Genomic DNA, 24,094 nt, shown 5'->3' with positions numbered 1-24,094 from the left:
TTTTGAAATGCATGATTATTATTATTGACATTAAATAAATAAAAACTAAATAATTAAACTAATTAAGTAATGAACCATTAACCTTCACATCATTCCCGAAACAAACAAGCTGTATTTCTTTCTATCTATGAAAAAGATTAGATAAGTTAAGTAAAAGTGTTTCTGTGGAATCATCATATTCAACAAACTTCCACTGATTATAAGACGTTCCCACGTCTAATCAAGTTCCCACAATCGCGCCCCTTCTCACCTGTCGCTGATAAGATAAATAATTTATCAAACCCAAAACAAAGATACTAAAAAAAAAGGTCTCTAGTCTTGATCTTGCTTAAGGAAAATCATAATTCTTGAAAATTATTCAAACAAAAAAGCATCAAAAATGGAGACATAGTTATATACCATAAATAAATATAAGCACAACATATAAAAACATAAATTATGAAGTTAGTAAACATGCAACTTACATTCGCATTTAAGCTTGGGCAGTGATATGTTTATAAAAACTGTTATTCGTTCTTCTATTGATCCTGGGCTGTCAACAAACAACTCTGAGACTCTACAAAGAAAAAGTATGTAAATTAGAAGACAATTTATACAAATAGGCAAATAAAATAGAAATAATGGGACTCGCCTTCATCTTATCAGACACCAAAAGATTTTGACCATCAATAGTAATTAGTTTGTTCTATAAGGGCTATTATAGTTCTGTTAATGTTCCATATAATCTAAAGGGCTATTAATGTTCTACAAGGGCTATTATAGATCAATCACTGAAATCCAAACTTCTGACGTCGAAAAAATATTAAGTGAATTGTCATCATCCATTCCTACTAACTAAAACTGAAAGAAATGCGTTTTTTTATTATTTTTATACAGTTACTATTTTATAATGCATATTCTATAAAAAAATATAATATTAAATATACATATATATATATATATATATATATATATATATATATATATATATATATATATATATATATATATATATATATATATATATATATATATATATATATATATATATATATATATATATATATGCTACGGTTAATGTCCGCAAATTGATTAATGTCGACATTCACAGGTGAATGTCCAAAATACCTTTTTTCCACCTTCGATTTAGTCTCCGTTGCCAGTTAATTTTTTCAATTTAATGCAAGGTTTGATGATGACACATTAGGCTAGATTAGATTAGGGTTGGTTGGTTTAGGTTAGCTTAAGTTAGGGTTTTAACCCATTTCTGATATTTAGAACCAAATTTAACCTAACCTGATCTAAACAAACATAACTTCAACTTGTACCATCATTGGTTGCATAAGACTGAAAAACCTGACTCGCAAAGCTAATTGAATCGAAGCAGATATATATATATATATATATATATATATATATATATATATATATATATATATATATATATATATATATATATATATATATATATGTATATATACATATATATATATATATATATATATATATATTGATTTTAAACTACAATACTATAGAAGAATCATAATATTATACAAAAAACAAAATTACTTTTATGTACCCAAGTCGAGATGTACATAACTATGATATCAAAATTCCATATCCAAATATTTCTGCAAGTGAGGAAAGAAGATATAGAGAACTTCTTAGCATGTATTTTTTAATATCTTAAGCAATATAAATATGTCCATGAAATATACCACACAGATTTAACCAAATGATAGAGCTTGCTTAGCTTGAGACGTTTAACTGCAAATCTGAATTTTATGAAAAATGTTCCATAATGCCTTTTGAAATACCAGATGTAATTAACAAGGACAAGGCAAGTCTTTTAGTTAATAGCCAGATTAGTGGCTTTTATCGCCTATAGCTATGGCTTTTATTGCCTGAGCTAAATGCCAGTTGCTTTTATGCTTATGGGCTAAATGCCACTTGTTTATTACTTATTTTTGCAATTTCAAGCACCTTGTCAATAAGTGGTCTTTCAACCTCAGTCATCAATTTTTTCAATGATAAATTTATATCTTATGTTATTTCTAGGCACGCTTAGACTCCAGAATGGTACAAAATACGATATACTAAAACCTAGCCAGATAAAATTGAACTTACTAACACTAACCTGATAATAATAAAACGTAAACTAAAATTAGAACAACTTAATAGGCCTAATTAGAGAAACCAGAACGGTATAGACTTCATACATTTCATTCCAAATCCAAATTAGTATTTCTTTTCTGTTCCATTTCTATAGGTGTGCCTTTATGGTCAATCGATGTCGAATTGACAACTAACGCACTGAATTTACTTATCAAGCATTGTTTTTTTTTATCCTCAACTTGCCTATGCTTATGACACACTACCAAATACAGATATAGGCTATAGGGTACATCACGCATCAGTATGTACTGACTGGGCTCAAATGAATGAAAAAATAACTTACACATCAACAGACATAAATCGAAGAAACTCTGACAAAAACATTAGACACATAAAAGTGACACAGCATATTGAAATAATTGCACCTGTCACAGTTGGCTGAGTTAAGTCTTTGGGAACCTTTCTATAGATGTCCAACCTGGAAGAAAAGAATAAAACATTATAAATGAATCACCCTTTTTGATTTTATTGTAGCAAACCAATATATGTATCATCTTGTTTAGGTTAAATTTAAAAAAAAAAATCCAACAATAAGTACATAGTGGTATTAAAACTTACACAAAATTAGTAAGAGCAAAGAAATCAAATCTAACACAAACAGAAATTGCATTGAAAACTGTCCGTTTTTGATGTTAAGTCAAATTTAAAACATACTGACACTACAGGAGATATGAGTTGGGCTACCACCTCTCTAAAGAAGAGTAGTCATTTGCCCCCTTTTTTTTTAAATCCCACCTCCTCTCCTCTCGGTGACATAATAATCTTTTTCACTTAATTTCAAACTTTAATGTCACCTAAACTAATTTAAAAACAACTTTTATTTTTTGAATTTTGGATTTGCGTAGCCAAACATAATTGACGAAGACAAGGTATACTACAAAAAATTCAAAACCACAAAAAAAATACTATTCACGGTTTTGCGGGGTGCCCTTCCGCCATAGGGCACCCCTTTCACCGTGGAAATACATTAGTAATACACAAATATTTTTCTTAAAACCTTGTTCTCAATCAATACATCATCCTCCATCCTCCCAACCTTCCCTCAACCCCAAAACAAACCTAGGAGGAGTAGGATTATGCGCCCTTACAATATCTTTAGGCACGCCATTCTAATCCTTCTTTAACAACACAGAAATAAACTACTAAAATATTTTTAATACCCATTTGGCTACTCAAAAATCAAACAATAACCAATAAAAAATAATTTAAAATCTTTTATCATAATACTACATCATTTCCTCATTTTTTTCTAAATACAATTAAAATTTTTTTTACATTAAAACATTTAAATCACAATTTTCAAATTTAAAACTCAATTTTACTCATCCATTCCACATCTACTCTCTCACTCCATACTCGACTCCGTCTCAAGTCATCCACATAACTTTCAAGCCAAGCATTCGCCAAAGCAGGGTTCGGACAGGTCGGTTCGTTTCAAATTATAGGCTCTGTCCTATTTTTATAGGATTTCCCGGGCCCAAATATAGGCCAAATATAGGATTCGGAAGTCCTCGGGATCAGATCTGTGGTAGATGGCGTGGGATGCCTGGTCACATAAATTCGTCATTTCCCGAGTTTTTGCATTTATTTATTTTATTTTTTTTATTTCAAATACAAAAGGTACAAATAGTAAAAAACAGTAAAAATCAGATACACATACTGTGCCAACGATTGACTGATACAGGTAAAATATTTGGAATCACTCTTGCTGCTTCTTGGGCATAAATTTCGATATGAGATCAGTTTTTTTCTTTGCAAGAGACGGCTCCATTCTCGCTGATTCCACCATCTGCTCTCTTTCACTTGTTCTGGACTTCACAGCTCCTTCGAGCAAAGAAACAGCTAGGGCAATGTCTATGGAACTCTTGGACTCGGCAGCCTTCTTCATTCTGTTGGTTGCTTCCTGAAGTAGAGTATCTGCTACTGTTCTCTTTTCTTGCTCTGATGCTCTAAGTTTTTTCCTTTTACTTTCCAGATCTTCTATTTCTTTCTTTTTGTCGTGGACCTCCTGCAACTTCCAGTTGCTGTCCTCTTCAAAAGCTGTTTTCTCCTTCTCGGGTAGCTCTTTTTTTTCTTTTCATCCAGATATTGTTGATACCGAGACTGTGCGGAACGTGCAAGATTCAACAGCTCTTTTGTAAAAACAAACCGTTCTGGTTTTCCTCGATAAAGCCTCAACGTGTAATATACCATGAGTCTCGCATCCAGAACGCGTTCAGACATCAAGGCCTGGTCTTCACCGAGAATCCTACCAGAACGCGTGAACCCACGCTCAACATCTGCGCTGCCATGCGACAACGTCAGCACCACTTTGATAAGCTTGGTAAGTTCCGGGTACCTGCTGTCCCCGCGCTCATTCACCAGTCCAAAATAATGGCTCCAAAAATGATTGATCCGAGTAATGTCCTCACGGGGTCCAGTTTAAGTTCGCAAAAGCAGCCACTCAGCCTGGGCGACGTCTGAGCTTACTCCAATCACAATATCGCGTGCCACAACCGCTATGTCTGTAATGCTTCTTGAATTATTCATGTTGATCGGACTCAAACAGCGTAAAGTCTATAGAACACCATCCCTTTCCAGACGACATTTGTTTAAAATATGGCGAATACCCGCAATAAAATGTTTTCATAGAATGACATAAAAAATAGCCTTGTCTTTCAGTGTTGCTTTCTCACCGAAAGCTCGTACAGCATTTTCTTAAACTATGGGGTTTTCTGCAAATTTTTCAGTAAGGTCTAACAATTCTGGTGAGATATTTGCAGTCTCGGTCACGAAATCTGGAGTACAGACCCGTCCGCAAAGCGTCAAAACTAGTCTTTTGATCTCTGAGTGCAGAACATGAATGAGAGGCTCTTCTTTCTGGAACAGTTGGGTGAAACTCATGAATAGTTCTGCAGAGGCTAGAACAAACTCGAGTTGGGCCTTCATCGTCGCACTTTTGATATAAGCCACAATCTTCAGAAATTTGGGAGTGGACAGAAGATTCTTCAGGTTTTTCTCTCTCGGCACGAAGTTCAGGAAGTACTCTAAGATTGCCGGCCACTGCTGCATGATTCTAGCGAGGGCACGTCCGATCGTCAGCCAGCGGCTTGGGACATGCTTCATGAAAGCATTCTCTGGCACTCCCACTTTCTTTTGGCACTTTTGATAGTCTTCACAACTTGCAGGCCAGCCGTCAAAAATGAATGCACAAGAATAACGAAGTCGAAACTTTCTTCTCCGAACACCTGAAGACCTTTCAAGAAAGCGTTATGAATTATATGGATGTTGCAAGTACCAATGTTCAACATTCCCTTTCCTGTCACTTTCTTTTTTTTGGCATTGAACTTGTTCCAAACACTTTTGTTGACATTTGGTCCATCACTTCCAAGCATGATCAGTTTTTCAAAGTGGCAGCTGATTCTACTCAATGGCTGACATAATCTTCCTATACAGGTCATCACTTGTCGCATGGCCCATAAAACATGCGCATAAATTTCTGCTCTGGATTTTATTTCTGTATGAGGACCAATATCGAACACGTATCAGTAACTCTTTCATACCAGCGTTGTTGGTTGTCTCATCATATTCTAGTACAAAATATGACTGAATGTCCTTCACAAGCATTTGCTTACAGTAAGGATGCAGCGCACCGGTGATCCGATACGTGAGTTTCTTCGCACATAGGGACATTCCGTCGGGGATCTTAACGGGGAACATCACATGGAAGCTTGCGACAATATGGTCTGAAGAGTTAGCAGACATGGAACTGAAGCTGAAGTGGATGTAGTTGAGCAGTAACTGCGGCTTTGTGTTCTGCAGATCGCACATGCTGGTTTAGCTGAGCAACCCCAGCTGTACAACCAAGATTTTTCAAGCAGAGTTTGAAAATGAACGAGTACTGGTCGTTTCCAGTCTTACACCATTCGTCAATCTTTCTACCGCTGCAATCCGTCTTAGCAAGCCATGAACTATTGAACTTGGTGGGCTCCATATTTAATTACCAAGCATCACCTACAAAATTGCATCCCGCGATTAAAAGGCCATAAAAAGAAAAAATGTGGATATGTCCGAAGCTGGGCCGTATTCACATCAGCTTTTTATAGCGTTCAGCCAGGAAACACATAAGTCACACGAACTCACAGTCTCATTAAGCAGAGACAGCTAGCCTTTATACTGATCTTCGCTCATTTCGGACAGGCCCAACATAACAAAAAAACAAAACATAGGCTACTAAGTCAACACAACAGCATAGCCCAGGCAGAAGCAGCTTACTAATCCCAACCCAAAGCATTAGTTAAGTTAAAACACCTAAACAGTTGTAATTAATTATCAATCGACACTGAAAGACAGTATAGTCTACAAGCAAAGTTAAAAGCAAAGAGAAGCTTATCTCGGCTTACTTAACGAGCGGTGAAAATTGCAAATCATGAGCACTGATCTTGGTGATTTTCAGCCAAAAATACAGAAACAATAGGATTTTAACCAAAATATAGGCATTTTATAGGAGTGCATTAAAATATAGGAATTTATTGGAATTTATAGGCGAGTCCGAACCCTGCCAAAGGAATTTTGACCTGTTTCGGATGTTTCCACATTTTCCACAAATGCATGCTAACACTTGTCACTAACAAACACAGTGCATAATTCCTTGGCTTAAATTTGCCCTTTAATCGAAGTTAGATATATTTTTTGAACAATATAACAATAATTTATTTATAACCCACTTTTATACAAAACAAGTGGAGTAAAGTACACTAAAAAGGAAGAAAAATCAAATACAGAGAAACAAAGATAACTTAAACCTTAATCACTGACAAAAACACACGGATAATATTATGGATTGGGTCTAGGGACACAAAGGCATGTCTTATTAAATTATTACTAAGCAATTCAAATGATTGGATAATGTCGGTAGCACCATACTTCCCAATATTACGTGTATTGCGATATGAAGTGGGAAGGTACAATAAAAATTTGCAATATCTAAAATAAGCGATACGGATCTGGCGCAAACCATTAATATTCAATAACGAATACATTCCACTTTAAAACAAGACAGAATGGTCACAATATGTGGAATACATCAAACAGTTTGTGGTAACAAACTGTTAGTATGGAGCGACCCGGCTCAATGGTAACCGAAACTCTAAAAAACAGAACCAATAGATACATCAAAAGAATAAGATTTTAATGCTGATTTCAAATATATAATCAGGTTTAGTCATCAGGTTTAGTCTTACCCATCAAAAGTTATGCGCCTGAGAAAATTTGGTTGATTTTAGAAAAAAAGGGGGAAAGATCCCCTAAAAATTATAGAACCTTAATGAAAATCACACCATCATATTCAGCGTATCAGAGAACCCTACTGTATAGGTTTCAAGCACCTATCTACAAAAATGTGGAATTTTGCATTTTTTGCCAGAAGAAAGATCACGGATGCGTGTTTATTTGGGTTTTTTTTCCCAGGGGTGATCGCATCGACCCAGTGGTCCTAGAATATCGTGGAAGGGCTCATTGGAACGGAAATTAAAAGTTATAGTGCCCTTTTTTAGTGAACAAAAAATTGAGGGCAACTAGGCCCCATCCCACGCTCATTTTTTTTCCAGTCACCAGATCAAAATTTTGAGATAGCTATTTTGTTCAGCATGGTCGAAAATATGATAATTATGTCTTTTAGGATGATTTAATCCCCCGAAGTCCTCAGGGGGAGGGCTGAAAGTTATGAACTTTATCCAATGTTAACATATAGTATTGGTTATTGGGAAGTATACAGACGTTTTCAGGGGGGATTTTTTCTGGTAGGTGGGGGGGTCGGGGGTAATATGGGAGGATCTTTCCATGAAGGAAGTTTTAATGGGGGAAGGGAAATTGCTAGGAAGGGGGTGCCGGATTTCCCAGCATTATTAAAGAAAAAGATCAGAAATTAAATAAAAAAAAACAAATTTTTCAACTGAAAGTAAGGAGCAACACCAAAACTTAAAAAGAACAGGAAATATTACGCATATGATTGGGTTCACCCCCTAGTTAACACCTCGCTCTTTAAGCCAAATATTTTTTAGTAAGAGCTAGTAAGGTTCGTAAGAGCTATTTATTCTAATTAACGGCTTTTGTGATTAAGGGGTAATTTTTAAAGAATTGGAACAAAATTCGAACTTTAGTTTAAAGAGCAAGGTATTAACTAGGCGAACCCCCTAATATACGTATTAAAAATCTATGAATATAGAAGTTCGTTATGAATATAGAAGTTAATTCGTAAGTTACGTATATTTATTTCTAATAAAAACATTCGTAAATAAAATTAAACAAGTTTCGAGAAAGCCATTTAACCAAATAAAAGCAAAATTAATATGCAAATTTTGCTTTAATTATTCATGTACGGTGAGCCAAAATCGTTCAAAAAATTAAATAAAAAAAACAAGTTTTTTTAACTGAAAGTAAGGAACGACGTTAAAACTTAAAACGAACAGAAATTATTCCGTATATGAAAGGGACTGTCCCCTCCTCAACGTCTCGCTCTTTACGCTAAAGTTTGACTTTCTCACAACTCTTTTTTTTTAAACAGTAAAAAATTTTAGCGTAAAGAGCAAGACGTTGAGGAGGGGACAGCTTCAAATGAACTTTTTGGGACTAAACCTTATCTGCTTGACTAGTAGCTCATTTTAAAGCCAATGAAAATGGAGAAAAGACAAAAAGACAATGGAGAACAAATTGAATTATATGATAAATTGACGGGACAATTATTTATTTGAGTTGTTGGTCTTCTTTGCTGGATATCAAGGCCGTACCAAGAGGGGGGGAGGGGGAGTCAGGGTTGTTTGGCCCCCCCCAAATGTTTGTCTGACTCGTAAAAACGTAACAAAAATGGATATAAACAAATTTTGTATGTATTTTTTGATGCGATCTTACTTCTTTTTTTTTGTATGCGTCTAAGAGAAAAGGGCAAGAGTCATAATTACGCAATGACTCTCTAGAAAAATGAAGGTTATTTCAACCTGGAGAAAGGGTCGTTGATTTTGAATGCGAAGCAATTTTATAAATCTTGAAGACTTTAGTGTAAAGAGTGAGAGTTGGGAAGAGGGTAGATCCCATCCTCAGTATTTTAAGGTTTAATTTTGTTCCCAACTTCCACTTCAAAAAATTATTTTTATTTAAGACTTTTTTATAATTCTTTGCTAAATTAAAACGATATATAGCACATAACCACTCAATCTTTTAATTGAGCATTTTTGAAAAATCCAATAATCATGAGCTAATTGTGGTTGTGCTCTGACTTGTGGCGAGTGACAGTTCATTTGAAATGTCTCATCTGTCTGATGATAGCACTCCACGTTTTGAGAAGAATATGAACCTTTTTCTCATTCTTTGACATTATGGCTGGAATTTTAAGATTAAGGCTATAAGAAAATCGCCCTGGTTAAAGAGAAAAAGTCACTAAGAGTTGCAGCAATGAATGATATGTTGATTATTATGGTAAATTAAAAGCCTAGTATTTTTCACTTCATGAAAATGCTTTATAGGACATATTAAGTAAAGGCAAGGCAAAGCAATGCTATTGGCTACTTTTTTGTAAAAAAAGAATTATGAATTTCTTAAAAAAAAAATTTATTTGGGAAGTAAATTTAAATCCAGACTTTTAGACGCGTAAAGACACATAAATGGTGAATCAGCAAAAAATGGGCTTTAAAAAGAGCTACTAGTCAAGCAGATAAGGTTTAGTTCCAAAAAGTAGTGTCCGACCCCTTAGAATCTCCTCTCCTGCGAGTCAATTGCGATTGTGCTCCGATTTGTGGCAAGTGGCAGCTCATTTGAAACGTCTCTTCCACCCGATAATATCACTCTATGCATTGAAAAGAATAGGAACATTTACCTAATTTTTTAACTTAACAGCTATAAGTTTAATAAAAGCATAGTGACAAAACTATCTCGACGGAACAAAGAGATCACACAGAGCTTTAATAATGAAGTAAATGTTAAAAATTAGCGTTGTTTAGATCTCAATGCATAAAAAAACTGCTTATAACACTACAAGCCTAAGCAAGGCAAAGCAAGGCCATCATTTATTTTTTTATAAGATAAGAATTTTGAATTTCTTAAAAAAAACTTTATTTGGAAACTAAATTAAAATCAAGACTTTTAAACGCGGTAAGACGTATATATTATGAATCAGAGGAAAAAAGACTTCAAAATGAGCTACTAGTCAAGGAGATACGGTTTAGTCCCAAAAAGTAGTGTCTGACTCCTTAGAATCTCCTCTGCTGTGAGTCAATAGTGTTAAAGTATTTTTAATAGTACTTTAGGTTAAAGGAGACAAAATTTGGCAACACTGTAATCAATTTGAAAGATTGGGCGATCGGCGAGGGATGTTTTCTTCAAAATTTGGCAGCACTGAACATAGGGCAATGGCCAGGGCGATGGGCTATTACTTCATGCTGGTAATTTTTGACGGCTTTAAAACCCGGGTCTTCTTTCCAAATTGGACTTCGATTTTTGAGTTTAACCTGGACAAGGGGAGCAGCCACATTCTCAGCTTGTTTCATGCACTTAACTAAGTGAAGGTAATAAACATTCAGTTGCACTCTGGCTTGTGGCCAAAAAGCACTCATGCACATTAAGTTAAAAGGGATCTTGACCCAGGACAAGAGCTGTTAGGGTAGAAATATATAAAGGCCAATTGGCTTTGCTCCACTCTCGTTTCATGATTAGATGATTAGATGGATCAGCGGTTAATGTCACAGTAAGGGGAAGGTGGTCAAATTCACGTTCGTCTTCGTCAATATTAACGACAGAACAGGAAACATCGGCAGAGCAGATACAATGATCAATATTGGTCACAGTACCACTATTATGAATATAACTGCAATTAAAAGCTTTGGGTACTATGCGGTAACCAATAGGCAACGAATCTAAAACTAAGTTGGTACGAGTAGAGGAGCCATGAACATCATAATTGAAGTCACCTATCATTAGCCTTTTCAATATTGCATAACAGAGTTTTAAGGGATGAGCAGGCACTAGAAAACTTAGTAAGTAAAGCTAGACGTTTCTGATCGCAGGGAAGATATACATTTATAAATACAAGGTGACCAAGTTGTATTGCCATAATTTCATGAGAGGAACGAATTAAGATACGTGACAAAGGAGTAGCTAATCGTTTGATAACACATGCAAGGCCCCCGGAGGGTCGGCATTTTGTTTTGCGGGTATTTATGGTAAACGCAATATGGTCGCTGCTTCTTTGTAGAGAGATAACGGAGATGGCAGAAAGTAAACGTTCATGCAAGAACAAAACGTCAAAATCCTTCATTGTTTGATTTAATGAGCCATCTTCATCTTTTGTGCCATTGATGTTAAAAGAGCAGATTGAGACCGACAATTCGACAGTCATTTCCGAATCAAACGTTTGCTCAGGACATCACGCAGAATACGACATTTCAGGCTATACGATGCGTGATTACCCTCACAATTAGCGCATTTTGGATCAAAAACACAGGGGGAATCACGGGATGATACATGAGAGCCGGCACATCGGCTGCATTTTGTTGGCTTATCGCATTTGGTTTTCATGTGATTGGGAGATTGAATATTATGACAGCAACGGGGCGGGCGGAGGAATTCAGAGACCCGGAATGATTCATAATCCACCTTGAGCCCGAGTCGTAGGCTATTACTCTGGGCAACAGCATCAGCAAAGGTAATTTTCACAGCCAGGGATTTTCCCAAACGTAATTTGTTACATATTAATTTGTTATTAATATGTTTTTTTTAAACTTTATATTTGTACAATTAACAAGGTTCCTTACAATAACTTATATATATATATATATATATATATATATATATATATATATATATATATATATATATATATATATATATATAAATTATTTTATAGACTATAAAATAATTTATATAATTTTATAAACATAGTTTATCTTTTACCAAACATAAAACAAAACACGTGTTCAACATTTTTTTTTTTTTCTGTTTTCTTAATGTATCAGAAATTGGCGGGATTTCCACGAATGAATATGACTATTGATTAAGAAGTCCGTATAGTTTCGTTAGTTCTTTTCAGTAATCATGGTTATTATGGTGGTTTTCTCTGTTGTTTTTTTGTTGTTGATGTTTTTAGAAATAGAAGCCATACTGTTCAAAACACATACTGTTTTAAATTAATACAAATGTCCTTGTATTTCAATGTCATTGTAAACGCTCATTAATCTTGCAATCAAGGTGCGGTAATTCTGTTTGTTTTAAGTTTGACCTGATTACTCATTGATGTTTCTTTTTGTTTCAGGCCTCATTTACTCATTGGCAGAAATTTCTGTTTGCTTTAAGTTTGACTTACTATATAAGTTTATTTATGCTTGTCTTTAATCCTGATGTAGCTTTTTACTGAAAACCTTCTTTTTGGAAATTGCTTTTTTTGTGAATTAATTTCTGCTCATTTCAATTGACATAGTTTAAACAAAATTAGAATATTAACTGAAAATTTTGAATTAAAATAATTTTTTGAAACGAATTTTAATAATATTACACTATTGAATTTTGGGTGGATTTAGATGGGGAAATTATTGAAATTAATAAATTACCTCTGTCAAGAAGAGTTCCTGTAGTTTTTAACTCACAAAACAAGCTGTTATCATGATACTGCCTATATACAATTTTGATGGTCTGGATACACACACTGTCTTTTGATATACCTCTACATCCTACCATGAGTCAAAACCTGAGATCCACTTGACCTCCCCACTCCTCCCACCCCCACCCCCAAAAAAATTCTCTGAAGGTTTCAACTTGATCTCAAAAGTCAGTCTTCAGATAAATTCTGCCTGTAAACAATTGTTAACTTACATAATTTACAGCCCTTGCCCAAAGCACTATAGAGGTCATGTCATTCCCAAAAGCATTATTATTTAACTTCTGAGAAATGAGAATTTGAAATGAGAACTTCGCAATATTGAGCAAATACCTTGGGGAATGCAGGATGTGGAAAAAAAGGCAAGGATGGCTGCCTTGAAATCAGTTTTGACGCTATAAAAGAGCACTAGACCTTTCAATATCCAATTTTAAAGGCCTGTCCCTGCACAACAGCAGATATTATATTTTGATAACCTGGATGCATATGGTGTTTTTTGATTTAGCTTACCTCTTCCCCCAAGTCATAATTCACTATCCACTTACTTCTTCAAGAATTCCCTGGAAGTTCCAAATTAAAACCTTAGGCAATTCCCAAGATATCACAGATATGCTATTTTGACAATTTGGCAGGATTTTCATTTATCTCAGAACTTAACTGTGCATAAATTATAAGTTCCATAGGATCACACAATACAAAAGCGTTCTCTTAATGTTGACAGGAGACAAATTATTTTAGCCCCTCCCAGCACTAAATTTGAATCGTCATTATCCCCCTCTCTTTCTTTCTTTAACAGTACCAGAAAGTTTCAAATTCATCTCAAAAGCATGCTTTTTCAATGATTCTATTTAAAAGATCAATGTACATCCCCCCTCTACCTGTCAAAATTTGAAAAAAGGTATTTGTCAAAAAGGTATTGATCAATGTGCATCCCCCTCTACCTGTCAAAATTTACAATCCACGCGACCTCTCTGCCCTCCAATATCATAGGCAGCGCGCTAGTGCTGCCTAAATAAAGAACAATGTGGCCACAATGTGTTTTTTTTTCTTTCTTTGACAGGCACTTTGTATCGAAGGAGCAGTCATAGAAACTTGGAAAAGGGCTCATTCGATTGGAAATTGGGGTGGCTAGTGCCCTTTTTAATAGTCGAAAGTGATTGGAGGGCAACTCGCCCCCCCCACGCCCATCATTCCCCCAAACACATCCAATCAAAATTTTGAGATAGCAAATTTTGTTCAGCGTAGTTGACTTCCAGATAGAAAATATATTTTTGAGGAGGACACTCCTCCAAAACCCTCAGGACAAGGGTTTTAAGATATGCCCTGGGGGCATAAAGGTTTTTATAGAAGGTGTTGTCGTAGAAACTTCAAAAAGCCTCATTCGATTGGAAATTCAAAGGGCTAGTGTCCTTTTTAATAGTCGAAAGTGATTGGAGGGCAATTAGCCCCCCATGCCCATCATTCCCCCAAACACATCCAATCAAAATTTTGAGATAGACATTTTATTCAGCATAGTTGATTTCCAGATAGAAAATATATTTTTGAGGAGGACACTCTCCCACAACCCTCGGTGCAAGGGTTTTAAGTTATGCCCTGAAGGCATATAAGAATTATGTTGGCACAATGTACTATTTATTATTTTTATCCTTCAGAGCTGGGCACTTCATACGGAAGGGGTCGTCATAGAAACTTCAAAAGGGGCTCATTCGATTGGAAATCGAGAGTTCTAGTGGCCTATTTAATAGTCGAAAGTGATTGGAGGGCAACTAGCCCCCCTCCCCATGCCCATCATTCCCCCAAGCACATCCAATCAAAATTTTGAGATAGCCATTTTGTTCAGTGCAGTTGATTTACAAATAGAAAATATGTTTTGAGGAGGACACTCCCCCATAACCCTCAGGGCAATGGTTTTAAGTTATGCCCTGGGGGCATATAAGGTTTTTATAGAAGGCGTTGTCGTAAAAAATTCAAAACAGGCTCATTCAATTGTAAATTCGAAGAGCTGGTACCCGTTTAATAGTCGAAAGTGATTGGAGGGCAACTAGCCCTCCCCCCTACACCCATCAGTCCCCCAAACACATCCAATCAAAATTTTGAGATAACCATTTTGTTCAGCATAGCTGATTTCCAGATAAAAAATATGTTTTTGAGGAGGACGCTCCCCTTCAACCCTCAGGGCAGGGGTTTTAATTTATGCCCTGGGGGCATATAAGGTTTTTATAGAAGGCGTTGTCGTAGAAACTTCAAAAAAGGCTCATTCGATTGGAAATTCAAAGGGCTAGCACCCTTTTTAATAGTCAAAAGTGATTGGGGGGCAACTAGCCCCCCCCCCACCCATCATTTCCCCAAACATATCCAATCAAAATTTTGAGATAGCCATTTTGTTCAGCATAGTTGGTTTCCAGTAAGAAAATATATTTTTGAGGAGGATATTCCCCCACAGCCCTCAGGGCAAGGGTTTTAAGTTATGCCCTTGGGGCATATAAGGTTTTTAAAGAAGGCTTTGTCGTAGAAACTTCAAAAAAAGCTCATTCGATTGGAAATTCAGGGGGCCAGTGCCCTTTTTAATAGTCGAAAGTGATTGAAGGACAACTAGCCCCCCCCCCATGCCCATCATTCCCCCAAAAACATCCAATCAAAATTATGAGGTAGCCATTTTGTTCAGCATAGTAGATTTCCAGATAGAAATATATTTTTGAGGAGGAAACTCCCGCAAAACCCTCAGGGCAAGGATTATAAGCTATGCCCTGGGGGCATATAAGGTTTTTATAGAAGGTGTTGTCATAGAAACTTCAAAAAAGGCTCAATTGATTGGAAATTAAAAGGGCTTGTGTCCTTTTTAATAGTCGAAAGTGAATTAAGGGCAACTAGCCCCCCCCACCCCACATGCCCATCATTCCCCCAAACACATCCAACCAAAATTTTGAGACAGCCATATTGTTCAGCGTAGTTGATTTCCAAATAGAAAATATGTTTTTGAGGAGGATACTCCCCCACAGCCCTCAAGGCAAGGGTTTCAAGTTATGCCCTGGGGCTTATAAGTTTTCTTTAGAAGGCGTTGTCATAGAAACTTCAAAAAAAAGCTCATTTGATTGGAAATTCAAAGGGCTAGTGCCCCTTTTTAACAGTCGAAAGTGATTGGAGGGCAACTAGCCCCCCCACGCCCATTATTCCCCCAAACGCATCCAATAAAAATTTTAGATAGCCATTTTATTCAGCATAGTTGATTCCCAGATAGCAAAAATATGTTTTTAAAGAGGACACAGTTGACGTAGAAACTTCAAAACAGGCTCATTCGATTGGAAATTCAAAGGGCTAGTGCCCTTTTTAATAGTCGAAAGTGATTGGAGGGCAACTAGCCCCCCCTTTGCTCATAATTCCCCCTAAAACATCCCATCAAAATTTTGAGATAGCCATTTTGTTCAGCGTAGTTGATTTCCAGATAGAAAATATATTTTGAGGAGGACACTCCCCCACAACCCTCAGGGCAAGGGTGTTAAGTTATGCCCCGGAGGCACATAAGGTTTTTATAGAAGGCGGTGTCGTAGAAACTTCAAAAAAAGCTCATTCGGTTGGAAATTCAAAGGGCTTGTGTCCTTTTTTATAGTCGAAAGTGATTGGAGGGCAAATAGCCCCCCCTCCAACGCCCATTGTTCCCTAAAACACATCCAATAAAAATTTTTAGATAACCATTTTGTTCAGCATACTTGATTTCCAGATAGAAAATATGTTTTTGAGGAGAATACTCCCCCACAACCCTCAGGGCAAGGGTTATAAGTTTTGCCTGGGGGCATATAAGGTTTTAATTGAAATCTTTGTTGTAGAAACTTGAAAAGGGGCTCATTCGATTTGAAATTCGAAGGGATAGTACCCTTTTTAATAGTCGAAAGTGATTAGTGATATTTTTTGTTGTTGTTGTTTCGACCAGTGCACTTTGTATCAAAGGAGTTATCGTGGGAACTTCGAAAAGGGTTCATTCGATTGAAAATAGTAAGGGCTGATGCACTTTTTAATAGTCGAAAGTGATTGGAAGGCAACTAATCCCCCTTCCACTCCCACCCTCCCATTCGCCCATTATGCTTAAAAACTAAATTTTGCCTTAAGATTAAATCAAAATGCACTGTGATAATGCTAATTCATAATAAGGCATCTCAGCAGTATCCCAAGAACAACTGAGGGTATTATGTTCAAACTTTCGGGGTTAATTCTGCTCTTAAAATCTAACCAAATCAAAATAGCGTAAGTGTATCTAAGCTATCAAAGAAAGTAAACAGATTTTTTGCAAATGGTATCAAGTTTTCCATTTCAGGTCAACTAGAGGAGGTATGAAACTAAATTAAACAGTACTATTTGTGTCCAGATTTATAAAAGGGTGTATGTTGTTAAAAATTGCCGAAAATATTTCTCCAGCATATAAATAGCAGGCCAAACTATAAAGTCTTAAAAAACAAAAAGATTTAAAGTATTATTTTCTTTTTCACTGAAAAGACTATGTCAATATAAAACGAACAGAAATTAATTTAAAAAAACTTTTTCCACAAAATAAGTTTTTCAAAGAAAAGTAAAGAACTCCATTAAACAAAAAAAAAAAATCAAATAATCTACCAAGCGTGAAACTACCACAAATCAGCATCGATAAATAAATGAAACTCAAAACGAACAAAAATTACAATAAATAACCGAGTCAAACGAGCAGAAATTAACATAAGTTGGGAGCAGAACCCCTATGCCCTCCCAAGGCCAGAACAAAATTTGCACTTTACTGAAAATATATAAATGTTTTTACTTCTATAACTTTCATAAATCAAATAATATTAACATTTTGATTACTAAATATCAGTATATGTATATCAAACTTACAATGCACATTCATTTGTATGCATATTCATTATTCCAAGGCTTTTGATAAAATATCCATTAAATTACTGATTGCTAAGTGTGAGGCTTACATGCTTAGACTGCATGTTGAGTTCTGGATAAAAGAATATTATGTTCTGGATATGAACCTTACATGCTTGGACTGCATGTTGTGTTCTGGATAAAATAATATTGTGTTCTGGATGTGAAGCTTACATGCTTGGACTCCAAGTTGTGTTCTGGATAAAATAGTATTGTGTTCTGGATGCGAGGCTTACATGCTTGGGCTGCATGTTGCGTTCTAGATAAAATAATCTTGTGTTCTGGATGTGAAGCTTACATGCTTAGACTGCATGTTGTGTTCTGGATAAAATAATATTGTGTTCTGGATGCGAAGCTTATATGCTTGGACTGCATGTTGTGTTCTGGATAAAATAATAGTGTGTTCTGGATGTGAAGCTTACATGCTTGGACTGCATGTTGTGTTCTGGATAAAATAATATTGTGTTCTGGATGCAAGGCTTACATGCTTGGGCTGCATGTTGCGTTCTAGATAAAATAATATTGTGTTCTGGATGTGAAGCTTACATGCTTGGACTGCATGTTGTGTTCTGGATAAAATAATATTGAGTTCTGGATGTGAAGTTTACATGCTTGGACTGCGTGTTGTGTTCTGGATAAAATAATATTGTTTTCTGGATGTGAAGCTTACATGCTCAGACTGCATATTGTGTTCTGGATAAAATAATATTGTCTTCTGGATGCAAGGCTTACATGCTTGAGGTGCATGTTGCATTCTAGATAAAAGAATATTTGACACACTATTATGCCTCTGTTTGTTTGGCTAAGTCCTAAAAGGTTGAAGTTCTCAATGGTGTTCCACAAGATAGTTAGCCTACTTGGCCCTATATTCTTTCGCTTATATATCAATTTGTACTTTAATGAAAAAAATTCAAATGAATTTACTGGAAAAAAATGTGCATTGTCAGTTTAATACATATGCTGATATTTGTTCCTTAAGATCTCAATTAATTTTTGATTTCTTAATGTTATAAAAATGAAAACACTCAAAAGATTTTTTTTTCAGTAAAGTACAAATTATATTCAGGCTTTTAGAAAGCATAGGGGTTTCAAACTCTACTCATATTAATTTCTGCTCGTTTTGAGTTTGACTCTGTTATTTATTGTAATTTCTGTTCGTTTTGGGTTTCATTTATTTATTGATACTGATTTGGGGTTGTTGTATGTTTGATAATTCATTTGATTCTATTTTTGTTCATTTTTGGCTTAATGGAGTTCTTTACTTTTTTTTTGAAAAATTTATTTTGCAGAAAAAGTTTTTTTTAATTAATTTCTGTTTGTTTTATATTAACATAGTCTTTTTCAGGGAAAAAGACTGAGCCTCTTCTAAAGTTAAACATCTATCCCTTCCATAAACACTTTAAATACCCCCCAGGCATAACTTACAACCCTTGCCCCTAATCTCTGGGGTTTATTTAAACCCCAAAAGCCTTGATATATGATATTCAGACTATTTTGAATAGAATGGCTATCTCAAAATTTCTATTAGATGCATTCCGAGACACTACAACGTGGGTGTGTGTGTGTGTGGGGGGGGGGAGTAGCTGCCCTCCGATCACTTTGACTCTTGAAAAGAGCATTAGAGCATATGATTACTAATCCAATGAGCCCCTCCAAAGTTTATATGACCATGCTTTCTATAAAAACCTTATATGCCCCCAGGGCATAACTTACAGCCCTTGCCCTGGGGGCTGGAGGGATTTGTTATCCTCAAACACATAATTTCCAGGCCTTTAAAATACGTTGAACAAAATGGCTATCTCAAGATTTTCATTGGAAGTGTTTGAGGAAATGATGGGCGTAGAGATTAGTTGCATTTGCCCTCTGATCACTTTTGACTAATCAAAAGGCACTAGTCCTCTCAATTTCCAATCAAATGAGCCCTTTTGAAGCTTCTACAACAAAACTTTGTATAAAAAGTGTTATATGTCCCAAGGGCATAACTTACTACCCTTGTTCTGAGGGCTTTGGGAGGAGGGTTGTCATCCCCATAGACATAAATTCCAGACCTTTCAGCTAAATTAAACAAAATCACCCTATCAAAATGTTTGAAGAAATGATGGACGTTGGAAGGGCAGGGATTCTCCTTTCAATTACTTCCGACTGTTAAAAAGGGCAATAGCCCTCTCAATTTCCAATTGAGTGAGCCCTTTTTGAAGTTTTTATGACCACGCTTTCTATAAAAACATTGTATGCCCCCAAGGAATAACCCACAACCATAACCCTGAGGGTTATGGGGGGGGGGTCATACTCAAAGACATAATTTCCAGACCCTTCAACCACAATCAACAAAATGGCTATATCAAAATGTTGATCGGAAGCAATCGGGAAAATGATGGACGTGGGGGGGGGGGGGCATTCACCCTCTGATCGCTTTGGACTATTAAAAAGAACACTAGGCCTAGGGGGGGGGTCATACTCAAAGACATAATTTCCAGACCCTTCAACCACGATCAACAAAATGGCTATATAAAAATGTTGATCGGAAGTGATCGGGAAAATGATGGGCGTGGGGGGGGGGGGATTCACCCTCCGATCGCTTTGGACTATTAAAAAGAACACTAGGCCTAGCCCTCTCAATTCACAATTGAATGAGCCCTTTTTGAAGTTCCTATGACAACACCTTCTATAAAACCTTATATGCCCCTAGGAGATAACTTACAAACTTTGCCCAGGGGGCTGTAGGGGGCTTGTCATCCTCAAAGACATAAGTTCCAGAGCTTTCATCTATGTTGAACAAAATGTCTATCTCAAAATTTTGACTAATCTGTTATCCTTAATCTACAAACGTGTCCTAGCCATCTCAACCCTCCTCTAATTAAAACCATAGAAAGTGGGATAGAACCATATTTTACATACAGCTTGTTGTTAGACATATGGTCAGTCAAATGGGTACAAAAGACTATCTGTCTTGGCAAACCAAGACTAGAATTTGCTCTTGATACTGCTGATAGCCAGTGTTCATGGACTTTTAAGTTGGTCATCAACTATAACACCCAAATCTTTTTCATCATGGTTAGTCTGCAGCTGGATGTAAGACTGTGACCCCTTGTCAAGCATCATATATTTATGGCATAGGTTGTTGTCACCAAGGTGGAGAATGCTGTACTTTGTGATATTAAACTCCAATAGCCAATCATTTGGTCAGGTTTGGATTTTCAGGAAATCAGACTGTAGGCTATGATAGTCTGCTGGTCCAAAGAGCTTAGAATCATCAGTGTAAAGTGTGATGTTATTGGTGACTTCCTCATCATATCATCAATATAAATAAGAAAGAGGGTAGGGCCCAAAACTATGCCCTGAGGGACTCCACTGACAACTTCACATGGTAGTAAAAGACTTTGTCACCATTATTTGTAAAAAGTCAGACCTGCTGCTTCCAATCTATCAAGAAATTCATAACCCATTTGACTACATCTGTATGCCAACAGCGGATAACTCTGTTTTAAGACATTAGTTGTTTGTCCTATTCAGCTACCCACTGATTATTAATGCAAGTTTTTGTAAGAGTGTGTTGCTAGGAGGTAAATGGTGCTTGTCATTCCCAACTATCTTACACACTCTATACAAAGTTGCTATTGTGCAATGGTGTCCAAGGCTCTACCCAGAGAGAGGGGGGGGGGTTAGGGTGGTTTGAACCCCCCCCCCCCAAACGTTGGTTTGACTTGTAAAATGTAACAAAAATAGATATAAACAAATTTTGTATGTGCTTTTTGAGGTTTTTTTGCATAAGCCCCTTCTCAAAAAATTTGTTTTTTTAGTAAAACCCCCTCCAACAAAAAATCCTGGGTAGTGCCTTGATGATGTCAACTCTAAACTTCTAGAGAATGGTTCTTATGGATCATACCTACCTTGTGGTTACCATTACCAAGTGGGCTTAAATTGCATCTCCTCAGCAAATCTCTCTTATAGTGTGTCACTGGGCCCTTAACACAGTGACATTCAATTTATATTGTCATAAATGGCACAAAGCAAAACAGATCCTGTATGGACCTTAATATCACTCCAAAGTAAAAATTACAGTGAGGTAATACCCTGTCAGCTGATGTAAAAACAGGAAGACATATTGGTACCATTAAAAGCACATTTTTAGCTGCAACTCACGTGTTGTAAAAGAGCTATATACCTCAATGGGATACCCAGTGCTGGATTTTGGTATGACACTGGCCTCTTTCAATTCAAGGGAAATAAACAACCTTCTTCCCATCAACCCTAACCAGAGAACCTAGGAAAATTTCCAGAAAATTACCCAATAAACTGCCAAATACAAAAAAGACTATCACTTCTTTTTCATCCATGTTGCAGTGCTTTGCAACTTGTTAATCTATTAGAACATACAATTTCAAACCCTAGAATCATTCAAGCATGGTGTGAGAAGTAACTGGGAGCTAAGGGGGTGGTTTTCTTTATCTTGATTTTGTGAATATTGATTCATTTTACAGATTGACACAATAGTAACACATGGCAAAATGTATTGGAAATATATAATTTGGGCTATGTATATATTTACATATTAGATAGGGGAGGGGGATTCAGTGTAATATGCCAAACTTAATAATTACCTTAAAATTACCTTAAATCGCACTTGCTAGCGATATGGACGAGTCCAGTGTACCCCAGTTAGTGATGATAGGGCCGCGGGACATCAGAGTCCAGTGTACGCCAGTACACTGGACTATATGTTTCCTTACATAGTCATTAATGCCAATAAAATATGACAAAAGCATGTTCAGTAGGCTATATTGTAAATCAGTGTAGTTGAAAAGAGCAACAGTAAATATAATTTTGCTTTTTATGTATGATTTCAGCAAAGCATTAGTTTTATGTAACCCCATAAACATAAGACAATATTGGCTATGAGTTAATTTACCTGAGCTAGTTGGATATATATATACATACATATATATATATATATATATATATATATATATATATATATATATATATATATATATATATATATATATATATATATATATATATATATATATATATATATATATATATATATATATATATATATATATATATATATGTTGCATAGGCAGCAAAGCAACAATTTTGCCTGTTTTTAGATTCAATTTTACTCTCTACTTCCATTACAAAAGCTTTGACTTCTTAAAATCATTTTGGGATAGTGAAATTGTAGTCAAAATGTGTATATTATAAATAATAATTGTTTTCTTACCATGTTCCCTGGTATAGGCCTAGCCTAAGCCTATAGCTATTAGAAGCTATTGAAAAGGTTATGAAAACAATTCTTTGGCTAGCTACTTCATAATGTAGGCTACAGAGCAGGCTAACTGTAGTTAACACATATTAACTGCAGCTCCACTTTGCTTTATCCCAACCCCCTACCACGTAATGTGCAAACATGAAGCCATGTTTCCTTCTCAACAGCTCCAGTTCTAGGCTTATAGGCCTAACACAACTTTAAATATAGGCTTTTCTATTTCTATCTGCAATTAGGCGTGTCTTGATACAACCTACTGCAAAACACTTGATAATTTCAATTCAAAATCAACAGACTCAGTTTAAATAGGCCTGCAATTAGCAAATTAAAAATGCTTCTCTTTTTACTTTAGTATGTCTCCTCCTGGAGAGCCACAACTCTGCAAAATTACCTTTATCAGAGATAGAAGTATGTCTATAAAATATTTTTTTAATGAATACAGTCTTCGAAAAGCGCACGCCTACCTTTTAACATCAAATTTCATTTCCCTTGCTTGAAAACTCAGAAAATTTAAATTCTCTGCTGGAAATGCGCAGTTGCCTGTAAATGCGAAATGCCGAAACCTCGTGTTAAAAAACAAAGAAACAAGCATTTTCAAATGAAAATGAAGAGCGGTATTTAAGTACTCAAATTGGATTCACTATTGACGAAATTTTCCAAAACCATACCCAGGAACAATATATTGTTCAACAATATATATTGTTCAACAATATATAACATACCCAATAAACCAAAACCCAACCCAAGAACAATACAAAACATACAACAAAAAGCAAGTGTAAATTGAGACTAAAGTATATTCTCAACATGGATCATAAACGGCAAACATTAATTGATTGTGATACCCAGATTCATGACTCATAACTCCCTTTCAACTTCAACATTACCATATTTCAATTAAGTAATCCTTGGTTGGTAAACAAAACAAAGTACTTTTAGTAAGGTCAGTTTTCAGCTTGTCTGCAACTAAGCTGAAAATCGATCTAGCCATCGTTTTGTTAATTAAACCCACTGTATATAAATGATATAACAGTAAGATCACGGCTCAGTGATTTTTAACTACCACATTCTCAGCGCGTACAAGCAGCTCCTCCCATTTAATCTGCCATCAGCGGTCCAGTGTATATTACCCTGGAACACGTATTTTC

At 35.8% G+C, this 24,094-nt stretch overlaps 1 protein-coding gene across 1 annotated transcript in view; it reads right to left on the bottom strand.

The window, feature by feature from the left end:
• The window catches only part of LOC148952711 (endoplasmic reticulum-Golgi intermediate compartment protein 1-like), a 75,057-nt gene extending 51,557 nt beyond the window's left edge, over positions 1-23,500 (bottom strand). The window contains exons 1-3 of the mRNA XM_089087372.1: positions 23,411-23,500; positions 2,438-2,572; positions 465-556 (exon numbers count right to left, since the gene is read on the bottom strand). Of these exons, the coding sequence (XP_088943498.1) occupies positions 465-556; positions 2,438-2,572; positions 23,411-23,430 (247 nt within the window). The 5' untranslated portion in view covers positions 23,431-23,500. The remainder of the gene's footprint in view (positions 1-464; positions 557-2,437; positions 2,573-23,410) is intronic.
• Between the last annotated feature and the right edge of the window lie 594 nt (positions 23,501-24,094).

The sequence above is a fragment of the Artemia sp. Qi Xiang Cuo genome, chromosome 4 (genome assembly GCF_049724085.1).
Source record: "Artemia sp. Qi Xiang Cuo chromosome 4, ASM4972408v1, whole genome shotgun sequence".
NCBI lineage: Eukaryota > Metazoa > Arthropoda > Branchiopoda > Anostraca > Artemiidae > Artemia > Artemia sp. Qi Xiang Cuo.
Note: the sequence above shows the minus strand (reverse complement) of the source record. Positions and strands in the feature narration are given on the sequence as shown.